Below are 14649 nucleotides of genomic sequence, written 5' to 3'. Positions count from 1 at the left end.
AATGTGTGCCACTGTGTGTACACTGTGCGCAAGGCAGTGCTAGCTTGAGAAAGATCACAGCCAATTCAGGCTGTTTGTATTGTTTTGAAAAGTCCATGGCTGATTGCAGCTATATTTTAAAAATATGGTTTGTTACAGCTGCTAGCGATTGAAAGAGTTTTGAATATTTGTATTTTCCACTATAGAAAAGTGTTTTTACTAAATGGTATTTTTTCTAAACAAGCCTGATACTGAATAAATGATTGTTTTTCAACAAATAATCATTTTGAAAAGTAGTAGGAGCTATTAAAATATTTTCCTCACAATACCTGATAAGAGACAGTTAAAAACACTTCCAGACATCAGTCCAGTACCAATGCCGTTAAGGAGAAAAGCTGAAAAAGGGACTTTAGGGGGTTTTAGATAAGCTTGATTCATTTTTATATTTTTATTTTCTATAAAAGGAGACTAGTAGTTACCAACGCAGTCAGTTCCATCTTCACTGGCCATGAATCCAGCTTGGCAAATACATAGGAAACTTCCTTCTGTATTTTCACAGCGTCCAAGGGAACAGAGATGAGGCGCCTGTTTACACTCATTAATATCTATAAAGGGAATAAAACCATGACTATAGATTAACATATTCAGTTATGATTCTTTTTGTGCATTCTATGTCATGCTTTTGAAAAGACTGATCTTGCAATTATTTTAACTATTTGAAAAAGCATGTTTTCCTCTCCCTCAGAGCTGAAAAAAAGATGCATTAAATAGTTTTGGTTGGAAAAAAATGCTCTTACTGGCTTAGACTATAAGAATATTGCATTGGCCTGAAGAATGTGACATGATTACTATTCAAATCACTACACTGACTGCAAGCTGAGAACAAGCTGTAAGCATGGAATATTAATACAATGTGAATGAAAAAGAAGAATTTCAAGTTGCCATTTGGCTATGTATGTGTGTAAATTATTTTTCAATACTGTAGTTGCACCTCATAGCATGTGTATGAGTGTGAAGTTACTGAACTTTTGGTAGAATAAAAAGGTGATAGTGTATAATCTGGCAACATGATATAGTAAACTCTTCCTGATTCAAGTTACAGAGAAACCAGCATACTCTGAATGAAGGAAAGCTACCGAAAAAATTGCTTCCAAATCTGAAATAGCTCATGTAGAGCCAGTCTGGGCTCTGCCTCTTGTTCAGAGCCCTCTATTCTAGAATTTACTAGCTTAGAAGGTGATGAAGACCTCACTTTGTAGATGTCCTAATGTGCTTCTGCGAAGTTTACAATATACTTTCTCTTTTCAGCAGAAGGTTGAAAGGAAGGACCTAACAAAATGACTGGATTTAGTCCAGCTGCAGAGCTGGTAGCTGGGTAAATCGTTTCGAGAAACAGGCACTAATTCAGTCATTCGTTCTCCAAACAGAAGTGTATTTCTTCCTAGAAGAAGGCTGACACTTTCAGATACCCGATATAAAGCTGAAAAGAGATGGTCTTTCTAATCATTTACTCTCTCACCTCACAATGGGAAAGGCTTTCATTCAATTCAATTAAATTCACGTTCAGTTCTGAGCAGCTGAAAAGCTGTATCAGAGACCAGCTGGCAAATTTTATTTGATGTACAAAAACTAGTTTCTGTGCAACTTGGAAGCACTTGGTAGAGGAAGCAGCTCCTGACTGCTCTGTAGCATATTTCCCCCAACCAGACTGTACATTTCAAGCATTTCATAGCACGATTATTTCAGATTTTTGAAAGCATCCATTCATACCAGAGCATTTTGTCTGCTGATCGTTAAGTTTATACCCCTCGTAGCAGATGCACGTGTATCCCACAGGCAAATTGACACAGTGTCCTGCTCCACAGATATCAGGATTAACTGTACATTCGTTGATTTCTAAGCAAACAAATAAAAGCTTGATGTTAAACTCGCTCACATAGTTCAGTAAGTGTACAATATTCCATAATCCAATTAGAAAGATCAGGCCTGAAAACAACTGTAAATCAAATCTGTAAGTCCCGAGTTTCTGTAATGGATACCTCATATGGAAGAATCTGAAAACCATCTAGGCTTTTCCTAGTGACACAGTCTCATGTTCAATGCAAGATCTATAAATGGGTACATTAAAAAACAACGTAAAATGAAGATAATACAAAATAAAAATTTATATGATTTAACCTTTGCATTAAGGAAATGACTGTAGTGGGTTTCTGATTATTTTTACAGAACACTCATCTGTTAATTTTGTAAGATAAGGAGATTCAGATATGGTCAGCATTGGATGCAAAACCCTTACAGTAGTTTTAAAAGTTCTCCAAGTATATGTTCTACCACAAAAATTACTAATGACTGTTTAGTTGCAATTTAAACTAAGGTTAGAGAGCAGCGTGAAATCATAATGCCTGGAAAAAAAAGTTATCTGTAAAGAAGAATCATTTATCCAGGCTATTTAAAAATAGATGACATAGAAATTTAACTTAATGTACAGAACTAAGGCACTCAAAAACTTCTCAACTGCATTCAGTTTTTTAAATCCAATTAGGAATTTGTCCTACAAATATTGCTTCATTTGTACTTTATTAGCTCTTAAATATCTGAACAACCTTGGAACTGTATCGGAACAACAGATTGATTTGTTTATATCACACAGCAATTTCTAGTTTCACTCCTTTTCCTAAGGAAAGAAAAAACCAGCAGAACATGGAAAACTACCTATTTTTTTTCTAATTGATATAAGTCCCAAGCAGGGTAACCTTTCCCTTAAGGAAGCAGGGAGCTGGCTGGCAGAAGGGGCAGAGTCACAGCAGAGCTGACTGTGGTATGACAATCGCCATTAGTGGAACTTTCCTATAGGATTGATGAACTGTAATTATAGGTAATTGAAGGAGGCAGCTGAATGCTTTCAGGACAGGATACTTTCTGTACTCTTACAGTAGATTCCAGAGGATTTAAATACAGACAGAATTGTAATTCAAGCAACTGGGTGATTCAGACCCCGTGCATGTTGTGTATAACTCAAAAATCCGTTCCTGCATGAAGTAAAGCCATCTTGAAGAGTTAAAGTTTTATTAAAGCAAGTGCAATTTCTCCCTGTGAATGCAAATTGGGAAACCTCTTGGTAGTCTAGATGTAGCTACCATATGCAACAGTGCATCTTAAAGCATTTACCTGGATATTGCAATTACTTCAAGCCTGTGTTAATTCTGAGCAACTAGCCAATGTGATATTGTAATGCTCTCATGTATACACACAGAGTACATTCACCTTTTTGTTTTCAAATTGACAGCAAGTGAAATTTTCATGCCTTTTGGACACAGACATCGCTTAGACAAGTTTCAGCTATGACAGGAGAATTACTTGCATTTCTGTTATTTTCACTTCTTGACACTTGGATGTAGAAAAGGCAACTTTAATACAACAAAAAAGGAAGAAGCACAAACATCAAAATAACATTTTAAGACAGATGTTACAGTAACTCCTCATTTGATTTTTGTATAACATGCTGATTTACATCACATGAAGTCTACACCCCGCAAAGAACATGATCATGTATACTTCATGAACACCTGTGCAGATTGTCTAAAGACCTGACTTGTACCCAGGAAGTTTTCAGTTCTGGGCTTCAGTTGCAGATCATGTAATTTGAGGTGGAATTATTAATTTTTCCTTCTATCTTTTATTTGGGGGCACAAAGATGGCGGGTACATCATGGGAGGGCCCAGACCTGGCTCTGTTGACAGTAGCCTCATTGCTGCATTGTTCTGTACTTTCTTTCTCCCCAGAGTACTCCCTTCTGTTCTACAGCTACATTGTCTTCATTACAGTAACTCAGAAGTAGCATGGAACAAGTTATAGTGTCAGGAACTCACAGGCATTTTGCAATTTATTTTAGTTCTAAAAAGGAAGTACAATACCTGTAACTTGAGTAGGTGCAATTACTTGACTTGCACTTGAAGTAGAGACTTCAGGAGCAATTTCAACAGGCAGAGGAGGAGATGTTTTCTCAATCACTACTGTGTGACATGGAATGGAAATCAATCATATCCAAAAAACCACACTTAAAGCATTCAAAAAAACCCCATTAAAGAATTCACACATGATACTGAATGAGGCAGACACTATGGAGTTTTTCATTAGTTTATTCTGCTCAGATCTGGAGTAGAAGAAATAGTATAACTGGGGCTTCCATCATTCCCTTGTGCTTGTGAAAAAAACCTGAGGTGCTAAAGATACCAAGCACAATAGCAAAACTTTTGGAGCAGAAGTTATGCATAAATCTACAAGGAGATACCTAAAGAAAATTTCCTCTTGAAAGGGGTAAAAGGCCTCAATTCTGCTGATATTAAAATTTTCATGTACATAATCCAGGATATCATTTTTGCCTGAAATATGTCTTTGCCTCCTAACAAGTCACCCAGCCAATGCCAACCTCTGTTTCTCCCACGTCAGCTTTCATGACTTTGTTTTTTTCCATATTCTGCTCATGGAAAAATTTCTTGTGAAGCTGAAATCAATTTTTCATTAACCTCTGTTATAATTGCTACTTTTTCATTCTTTGAAGAACTGTAAGCACTCTCTCATACTAAAAGACATGCCAAAACAAGTTACCTGGAAACTGTGGATGCAGGTTAATTGTTGAAATCCCAGGAGAAAGCTGAGGCTGCCCAGGCTCTAGTTCAGGCTGCTTTTCTTGCTCAAGGGAAGCTAATTCCTAAAACAATGATTAAAAATTTACATTCTAGAAACATTCTCTTAATTGAGTCATCATAAGAACCCACAAACTCTTGGCTTGAAAAACTTCTGACATTCTCACATGTGGCTTTTGATAGCAGATCATTAATTACCACCATTTAAACCTGAAGGAACATTGAATACTATGTTTACACAATGGCATACAATTTAAAATTTATATTATTTGAAATAGCCATTTCATGGAACTTCTAATTCTATCTTTGGCTTTGGAGGGCATCATTCTCTCATTTTTAATTGCTTACAAATAGTATTTAATTGCAGTTCAGCATCACACAGAAGTATACAATCACATATGTATCTAAGTCTTTGACCACTGTGAAAGTTTCTCTTAGCTATCGCACTGATCATCTTATTTCCATAAAAGTGTTAGATGCTTTTAAGTCTATAGAAAAATGAAATTAAGTACAGTTACAGTTATTCCTAACAAATCCAATTCTCTTCAGCATAGAGAATCTGGAATCTCCAGAGTGGGGGGGCTTAACACAGATACGCACCTGCTCTTCTCCACTGAATACACAGCAACCCTAAAAAACCTAGGAAACTCACTTAGCCATTAATACAAGTCTCATAAGCAGGTGTCACAAATGCTCAAAGCTTCATACTGTTTCTCTCCAGATCATTTTCTCTAGCTGACAGTATCTGTGACTCTACTCCGTACTGTCTGCAGTTTTTAGTATCTTCTTTAAAAGACCATCTCTAGAATGGAATAGAACAATATAACACTAGACCCTCCACCAATGCCCTTAAGAGAAGTTAAAGTGATCTTTTTCCTGTACCTAACTACCTGTCTGTTGTATATAATAATAGCATGAACTCTTTTTGCCTCAGGGTTTTCAATGTAAGTCCACAGTGAGGTGTTTGTTCCTCATAAATCCTAAATCTTTTTCAGAGTTAACATATCACATCTCATACACATGATCTGCATTCCAATTCCTAGATAAATCACATCATGTTTTACCTGATCAGGGGCTGCAGTTGCCACTAAAACCAGAAAGAAAAAAGAAAATTAATAGGTCTTCACATAACATTTACTTATAAATTCTATTTAAAACTACTAGCACATTTGAAAATGGTTGTTGCCATTGCAGAAGAATTTCAGGCTTTAATATCATTCCAAAATGGTGCAAACCTGAAGTAATCGTCCTGAAGCAAGCATAAAAACTAACCTGAAACCAGAATAAGATTCTACACATTGACCAATGCTTATGATTTTTTACGTGGTATTCAACTTCCTTGTAGGTTTCCTTAGAAACGATCTGAGAAACTCATAGGTTATTAGCTAACTGATTAAACTTTTACATTCCTTCCAAAGAATATCAACATCTGTAATTATTTTAAAGGTAAATTAGTATGATAATGATATACTAACCATTAACAATTTAAAATAATTTATTGTATATAACAAGTTTTGAAATTTGCATTTTCTTTAAGCAAGCAAAAGTGGTATGGGTTTTTTTTTCCTTCACAAAAGTGACTTTTTTCTGGGAAGGAGACATAGAAATTTCATATAAGTTTTCATTTGCTATTGCAGTTTGTCTTTTCTGAATTTGTCTTTTACAGATGAAAATCTGTATGATTCTGTAAAAAACTATAAAAATTTTTTCTTTTCACAATTAACACTTTCCACAGGATACAAAAAAAAAAAAAAAAAAAAAAAATCACTCATTCTAGTTTCTTCAGTATTAGCAGGGAGGCTGATTACCAGAACTGGGAGAACTTCTAATAAAATATCAAAAACTCCAAATGCAAAAGTATCCAAAAATGGAATATAAGATTCGAACATGTGTATGTGTCATTACTGACTTAGATTAAGCATATTTTTAAAATTTTTTTTTTTTTTTAGAATTCCCCTTTTCTCCAGATTCTGTGTTTCAAAATTTACTAGAATGTGGCAATCTTTCTAATTACTGAAGTAATATTTTAGCAAATGATACTCCACTTCTTTTCACTTCATAACACAGAAAAGCTAAGAGGTTTATGTGAGATTTTATAATCCAGCACAGCCTGTAAGTATATTTGAATGGGTTATTCTCCTTCCCAAATTCAGTTTAGCTCCGTTTTCTTTTTGAAAGCAAAATTAGAGCAGTGATTTTAACTGGAAAGTAACCCATGCTGCACATAATTTTGCCAAGTTAGCTGACTGAAGCCTCTTTCTAATAATGGCCTGACATACAGATACATAACTGCTACTTGGAAATAACCTATTAAGTACTCAGTATCATGAAAGGGTTCTTCAGCAATGTGTTTTTTTCTTGTCTACAATTAGTTCATGCCAAGTTTTCTGGCAATGTGTTTATAATAGTGCCGCTTTGTGCATTTCTTTGCTTCTGCATCTGTTTTAGACTCAGGACAACCTCAGCTGCTACAAATTCTTTGAGGAGTTTGGAGAAAACAAAGTCTGAGGAAAGTATCTTAGAAGAGTCAACTAATTGTTAAACAGCCCAGCAGAGAGGGCTGATCCAAGGTGGTCACACCAAGGGCGTGCACAGCTGCAGGGGTGAGAGCAGACCACACGAAGGGGATTCATGCCCACATCAGGTGGTGCTAATCTACGGGAACATATAGAAGGAAGATGATGAAACCCCCTCAGCTTCTGCCATCCCAAATACTAGTAAATCAAAGACTGAGTTGAGTCCTTTGTTACATGTTAGAGATTATAAAAGTCTTACAACAAATATTTACTATTTCTTATCATAAAACTTAGTGAGATTAAAGCACTGATTCTCTCCATTTTGTTCTCAGCATCTGGTAGGAGCTATACACAAAATTTCAGAAGTAAATCATGCAGCACAATACATTCCACAACCTCGAACACTGCTGTGGGATGTGATGCCTTTTTATCCTGCACTGTACGCAGCTACTCTGCAAAGAAACATACCATTGAAGACACATGCACAGAAATATAGAAAGACTAAATATTCCCACTCTCACCTTCTTGCACAGCCATCTCAGTCTCACTTTTCTGTGAGAAGGTCAGTGCCTCCACTGGCTCTTCCTTTGCTGGGAGAGGTGGAGGAGAAGTACCTTTAACAACAGGCTGAGTAATCGGGGTCTTGCCAATGACAGGTGGCTGTACTCTAACTGCAGGGTGATGATATAGCTTGTTTCTGTGAGGGCCAGAAACCGTATAACCCATTCCACCAGGGCAGATTTCCTTAAAAGCAGCTAGATTTGGGATGGGAAAATATTCCTTTTAGGAGTCTAAAAGTGCAATATGTTGACATAGCGGAAAATATAATGACTACCACTAACAAATTTAATCTCATATTGTATATACATTTTTACAAAAAAAAATACTTAAAGACAAGCTATGCATTTCATGCTAATATGCCTGAGCATTTTCCTAAAATCATGTTCTGGCTGTTATTCCCAGGAGGTTTCCACTCCAGTTTACCATCTTGCTTCAGTTATGTTTAATCTATCAATATATCAAGGTCATTTTTTGTATTAATCCTCTTCAAACAGTATATTGTTTCTGAGTACGAATTTAAATATACAAATTGTCAACACTACCTACATTGCATAAGGAATGAAGATCACTATTTCTATCATTCTCTTTTTGCAGAAACCAAAGCAAAAAGCTCACCATCCCTGTATTAGAGGAGCAGAAGTATCAACCAGTAACAACATTCATTCACAGAATCCAATTTGACTAAGTCAGAGGTCTCATACCAGCTCTGATCCAAATTCCACTAAATTGAGTAAATCTTTCCACTGACCTCAGTGGGCTGGATAAAAACAAGATCGGTATCATAAAAAGCCAAATCACCAGTGGAAGAGAGGGGAAATAATCTCATTTATACAGCTGCTACAGAAAAAGGTAATGAAAGTCAGGCGGCAGCACCTGCTCTGATCTCTGCAGCTGCTCTACATGAGCATCGGGTTATGCAGTCCTACTGGAAGACTAGAATGAAAAAGAAATACAGGTCAGCCTTCCTCCCCATTAAAGATAATAGCTCTACTCCTGTCAGGGACAGGGAGACCTTTGGGAGCCTTGAGAGAACAGCAGTTCATTGTCCTCATTACTCTAGGTAAAGCTATGTTGGGAAGCACCAAAAATTTAGACTCCCATGTGCCCGATGTGATTTCTTACAGCTTCTTAACAGATGTGCAGAGCGGGGCATTCGTAAGTTCACAAATTCTGCTTTGAACACATCAGGGTTTTAAAATTAATTAACATCTAAAATAAAACCACAAAATACTAGCTATAGATACTTCAGAGATTAATTCATTAAATTATACATTAAATTGCAGTATACATTAATTCCACACTGTGTTCTTATGGTGTCTTAGTAACAGAAAAAAAGAAGGGTCAAACTGATTAAACTGAGTGGATTCAGAACGATGAAATACTTTCTGCTGGGAAATGCTAATATCAAAACTTGGCAAAAACCACCCAACTGAGAGTGGGAATTCCGGTCAAAGGAGGAAGACAGAGAAAATCAGACACCTGTCCCTTTCAGATGCATACTCAGGATGTAGGAAAACTTGTCTCAGGTCATATGTTCTCAAATGCAAACTAGAAATGTGAGCCTTATTCTACCACAGCTCTGGTATGAAGTGTTCCCAACATCTGGTATATAAAGCTAGCCTCTCTCAGTCTCTCTTTTGGAGCCAGTCTATTTTGTACAAATATCTTAAAAGCTATCAGAGTGAGATCATGACTTTTTAATTCAGTGACTATTAAATGAATAGGGGATGCTGCAGTAAATACATTACCCCATTCTGGAGTATCCCACTTTCACACATTTTTCATAGAAAACTGAAAGGTTATGAATTTAACCTGTACAGAAAGGAACATGTTTTTAAATCATGAAAGTTGTCATGAAATGGGAAGTGTTTCCCACCCAGATCATCAGAATTTTCTACTTACAGGTTTTCTCTCTGAAGTCTTTTCATTAAGAAAAATCACCAAAATAACCAATTCCACATAATATTCAATGATGTATTTCTTATGACTAGAGAGCAGTCAACAAAAACAAATATTCTCTGCTCCAAAATACACACAATTGGGCATAAAGCCTCATGCAATAATTTCTCTGTTAAAAAGCCATAGAAATATTATTTATCTGAAAGTGAACTGGACTTTTAAAATCCTAATCAGTGATCTAGCAATGGTCATGCAAGAAACAATGGCTTTCAAAATCAACTGAAATGCTCAAAAACGTTGGTCACTTCCATTTCTGTAAGACCAACTTAAAAAAAGGAATCTGCTGCTCTCATCATGTTTCTCTGATGTGTATTTCCCAAAGCAGCTAGTTTTGAAAATCTGAATCTTTATAAAATACTCAAGAAATACACGACCTGTATCATAACAGTGACATCTGCGGCAGCAACTCCAGGGGAACAGTGGTTTACCATTACAAATACCCATGCTAAAATACTGAACAGGCTGGACAGTAAGTAATGATGCTTTATGTTTTTATAAAAGATGAATTTGGCCATATATTGGCCAAATATTTGGACAAAAAATAATATTCAATTGATTTTGACTAAAGACTCCAATTTTGGTCATTTAAGTTTTAAGCAAAATTGAGGAATAGAAGGTACTCAAAAGCAGCAATCAGTATGTATAATACGTGTTATCTTAATCTATAAGCAGCCTAAATGAGGGTGGTGACGAACCAAGCTGCTATTTTCCAAGTCCTCACATATTTAAAAACCAGCAGGACTCCAAGCTAACACTGATAATACAAGTGAGCTTTATGTATCAAGTAAGGAACTGTTTGAGTGAAAGATGGCATGAAATGTTTAAATACCAATTTACTGTTAAGAAGACAACATCATGCTTAGCATATTCCTCAAAATGGATGATTAAATATAAAGGAAGATTAGAAAGTAGAGATACTCCCACACATATCCCACTAACTGTAATGTAAACCGCAACACATTTCATTCTGTAACCTAATTCTCAAAGGCTGCCATCCTTTCACTGGTGCCTTTAACAACTGAAGAGTATTAATAAGATTTTGGGTTAATTTGCCTGTATCTAGTCAGAATATAATGTACAATAAGTTATCTTCATGTGATGGAGAATCAAAGTTCAAGGGCATATTCTGAGATGCAAATATTGTTAATCTGGAATTCTATCAGAACATATCAAAGATAATTCCTCTGCTTTAATCACAAATCCCTATGAACAAAAATACTATATATGTGATTATTCTACTATCATGTAAAGAACTGTCATAATTTACTGATGGGACACCTCTTGTTTAAAATAAATTACTGGATTTTGGTTTTTAAAGCATGCATAACAAACATAAGGTGGGGGCAAGAGCTTGTATTTTTAACAGGCAGTTCTTACCTGTTCCTGGAAGCGGACACTTCTCACAGTGTGGGCCCCAGGCTTTGCCAACACTGCAACAGCAAAGCTGCTTGCTGAGCTGAACAGAAAGAGGATGCATGCATTGCTTTCCTGCACTAACAAACCGGTAGCAGGGTCCTTTCTCCTCGGCAACTATAGGATTATCAGCTGCAATGAAAGTGGAAGAGAGGATGGTACTGTTCACATGAAAAGCAAAACAGAGAAACATCACTAGACTTCCAACACCAGTTAAATGGATTAGTATTACCACCTGCAGAAGTTTTATTTCAAACACCTATCTCAAGTCACAGTCACAATATAAAAGATTCTGATTTCGCATCAAACACTCCCAAATTCCAACTCATCCTATACCAAGGATAAAAAACATTTTAAAGAAAAAAAAAATTCCAAACCAGCAGTTGCCATACTGCCACAATAAAGAGTCAGAATCAGCTCTCTCACTTGTACATAAGTCCAACGTGCTTGTGTCAAGCTACATAGCTACTGGAACATTCAGCTATAAGTAAGCCATATAAATAAGAGTGCAAAATGTTTAAGTATCATACATGAAACTTTGTTTATAAAAGAGACAATTATATATTTACATTTTGTTATGCTTAGTTTTAATGTGAAAGAGCCAAAGGACATAAACTATGACTAATATAAGGTAACAGGAAGCTAAGGTCCATCCATATTTCTAATTTATGCATCTGCCTTAACATACAGTTAACAGTTCTGGGTAATACATTCACTTAACTAAAAAAAACCAAAGACTAATATGACATGTAAAAGCAAAAATAAAAACCAACTCCTTTTTTCTAGTATTAAACTGAAAAATGGTAAGAAATTCTTCAAAATGCTGAAAAATGTTCTCAGGAATTGAGCGTTATTAACTAGTAGCAAAAGATAATTATGCTGAAAAAATGAAATAATTCACCTATGGCTCTAGACTATATTTCATAAATCTAAAGATAGCTCAGATAAAGAAGTTAGGAAATGAGGTATTTTTTCTCTTGTAAATATTCTTCCCCAAAAACTTAAAGTGAGAAAGTTAGTTGTTCTCTATGCCTTATTTTCTTCTTGCAGAGGTAGTTGATCTCAAACCAAGTAAAAGCTGATTAACAGAGGAAAATATTTGCATTCATGCTGTTCAAAACTTTTGCCTTGTCTTAATTCTTTCTTAATTTTTAATCCTTCTTAATCAGAAGGAAAATGTGCCAAAGATCATCTTGGGCTGAATGTTTCGTAATAGAAACCACCCAGGTTAAAGCTGCAGAGGTAGAAGAGAGTAGGGCAGGACACAAGGGCAGGACACATTCCCACAATTTTGGCTGGGGAACCAGCAGAGAGAGAAACAAATTGTGGGAAGAAGAACGCCCACAATTGTTATGTGGTGAAAAATACTGAGGGTGGGAGGAGGGTGGATGTAGCCTTGCAGGTTTTATGGCAAGAAAACCAGAAAAAAAAAAGATGGCAAGAATCCTGGACAGCCACTGGTAGAGACCAAGGCTTCCAGGCCAAAGAGACAAAAAAGCAGCGTGAGCACTGAGACTTATATAAAAAATAAAAATTATTTAAAGTGAATATAAACTTATATTAAAAAATAAAGTGAATAAACTGGAAGAGGAGGCAGGGACAGCAAAAAAGATGGGGACAGCTTAGAAGAGTTGAGGCCCGTCAAATACTCATATGAAGTGCAAACTAAGTATCTATTCTGGTAATTTGATTAGCACTATTACTTACGTATGCATCTTGAGAGGGTAGGATCTGGCACAAATCCCATTTTGCAGGTACATCTGTAGCTGCCCATGGTATTCAAGCACTCACCATTAGGGCATACTCCCTGTAACTGACACTCATTGATATCTGTGGGAAAATGGAAAATAATCAGATACTGAAATACACACTAATATTCTTCCTTGTTCAGAAGTTATCTTTTTTCCAATATATGCAGGAGAACTGTTACAAGTCAACATGTTTTCCCATACTGACAACATTTAAGTTATAACCTTTTAAAACTGCTCAGAATGTAACAGAAAGCCAATTACATTTATACATCATTCTCAAGTACTCTGAATTAAAAAACAAATACACTTTGACTGTCTTATCAACCCCTCTTTTCCTGACCAGACAATTGCTTGCACAGTCAAACAAAACTCATGAGAACATTCACAGAGACAAGTTTTAAGCAATGCAGTACATTTTATACAGGAAGGAACACTGCTTGACACATTTAATACGGTTTTTATTAGTATTCGTATTCAGTAGTGCCTGAAGGTTCAATGTGCTGGAAGAAGCACAACGCAAAAATACCATCTCTAGCCTAAAGAGCTTACCATCTTAATAGCAAGAATATGCTTTAGGAAGCACAGAATACACGTGATGTAGGGCAAAAAGGCTGCATCCATGGGACACAGCTTTGTGATAAATAACAACTACTTTGATAAAGTCTGCTGTTACTAGGCTACCTACATCAGTGTCCCTTTCAGGGTGTCACTGAATTATTCTCCCATGCCCCAAGCATTGGGCCTCAGACCTTTATCACACTTACATTTGTATCTATAATTCACTTACTTTTAGAATCGGACGTGTCTGACAGTCATCTGGATACCATCTGTAACTAAGTCAACCAAACTAGGATTTTATTTTGGGAGACAATAACAATGTAGCTTGCACTGATAATCAAAACCTTAAAATAATAATAATAGTAACAACCACCCCCCCACAATTTATAACTGTCTGTGTCAAACGGTCATGTCTCCTCTTTCAGAAAAACACAGCACATCAAAATAAACCTACTTTAAAAGGTTTATGTGCATTATTTCTATGTAAGACTTCCCCTCCCTATCCCTAAGCTAGGAAAAAATGCCTACCCTGCTGGGTAAACAAGCTTCAAGTGGAAGTCAGATATTCCAGCTAGCACCTTGGAAACCAGGTATTAGTGATCATTTTATCTAAAATATATAATATTTATTACCTTTTCTCTTAGTTTTTATGAAACCTTCACCATTTTATTTGACCTCATTGTATGTTGCTGCCCAATTCATACAATCGGTGAGGGTAAGAAGTTGAATAAGTACAATATAACAGATGTGCTAGAGTTTGCTTTTGGAAACTGACAGATTTCATGTTCCTACCTCCTTCATTTTTCTCCACAAGTTCATCTACTTGTCTCACTATACAGGAGCGCATGAATTAAGCTCACAGTACAGCAGACTAGCAGTTGCCATGTCAGCTGTGATTATTTCCAAATATTCAGTGTTGAGCTTAATCATCAACTCTCCCATTGCTATATTTAATCTAGTACCTTGATACTGCCTGGATCAACTTTACATCTATACACTTATCCACATGTGACAAAGAGTGATAATTTATATTCTAGAATTTTGGATGAAATGTGATGGAAACCACATGAATTACAAAGGATCAGCTCTGCCTCAAAGGAATTTTTCAGTGAAATTCCCAGACTATAGGACTTTCTAACCTCAGAGAGAGGTGACTATTTAAAAAGGAGAGTGGCGTAAGAGAAGAGCACAAAACGTTGCTGAAATATTCTCCTAAAGCAGTCTGTCTTTTGACCCATCCAATCTTTGAGCAAGATGTCCCATATA

General features: G+C 36.1%; 1 protein-coding gene across 6 annotated transcripts in view; it reads right to left on the bottom strand.

The window, feature by feature from the left end:
- Positions 1 to 14649, bottom strand: part of LTBP1 (latent transforming growth factor beta binding protein 1) — a 199185-nt gene that overhangs the window by 67075 nt on the left and 117461 nt on the right. For 3 of the 6 annotated variants that reach the window (XM_026845517.1, XM_026845520.1, XM_026845518.1), the window contains exons 8-15: positions 12782 to 12904; positions 11039 to 11206; positions 7663 to 7896; positions 5690 to 5712; positions 4588 to 4690; positions 3894 to 3992; positions 1750 to 1875; positions 459 to 584 (exon numbers count right to left, since the gene is read on the bottom strand). In XM_026845517.1, the coding sequence (XP_026701318.1) occupies positions 459 to 584; positions 1750 to 1875; positions 3894 to 3992; positions 4588 to 4690; positions 5690 to 5712; positions 7663 to 7896; positions 11039 to 11206; positions 12782 to 12904 (1002 nt within the window). The remainder of the gene's footprint in view (positions 1 to 458; positions 585 to 1749; positions 1876 to 3893; positions 3993 to 4587; positions 4691 to 5689; positions 5713 to 7662; positions 7897 to 11038; positions 11207 to 12781; positions 12905 to 14649) is intronic. The other 3 variants (XM_026845521.1, XM_026845522.1, XM_026845519.1) reach the window with 2 other exon arrangements.

The sequence above is a fragment of the Athene cunicularia genome, assembly GCF_003259725.1.
Source record: "Athene cunicularia isolate RWA chromosome 3 unlocalized genomic scaffold, athCun1 chr3_part1, whole genome shotgun sequence".
NCBI lineage: Eukaryota > Metazoa > Chordata > Aves > Strigiformes > Strigidae > Athene > Athene cunicularia.
This window is presented reverse-complemented; position numbering and strand designations above follow the sequence as displayed.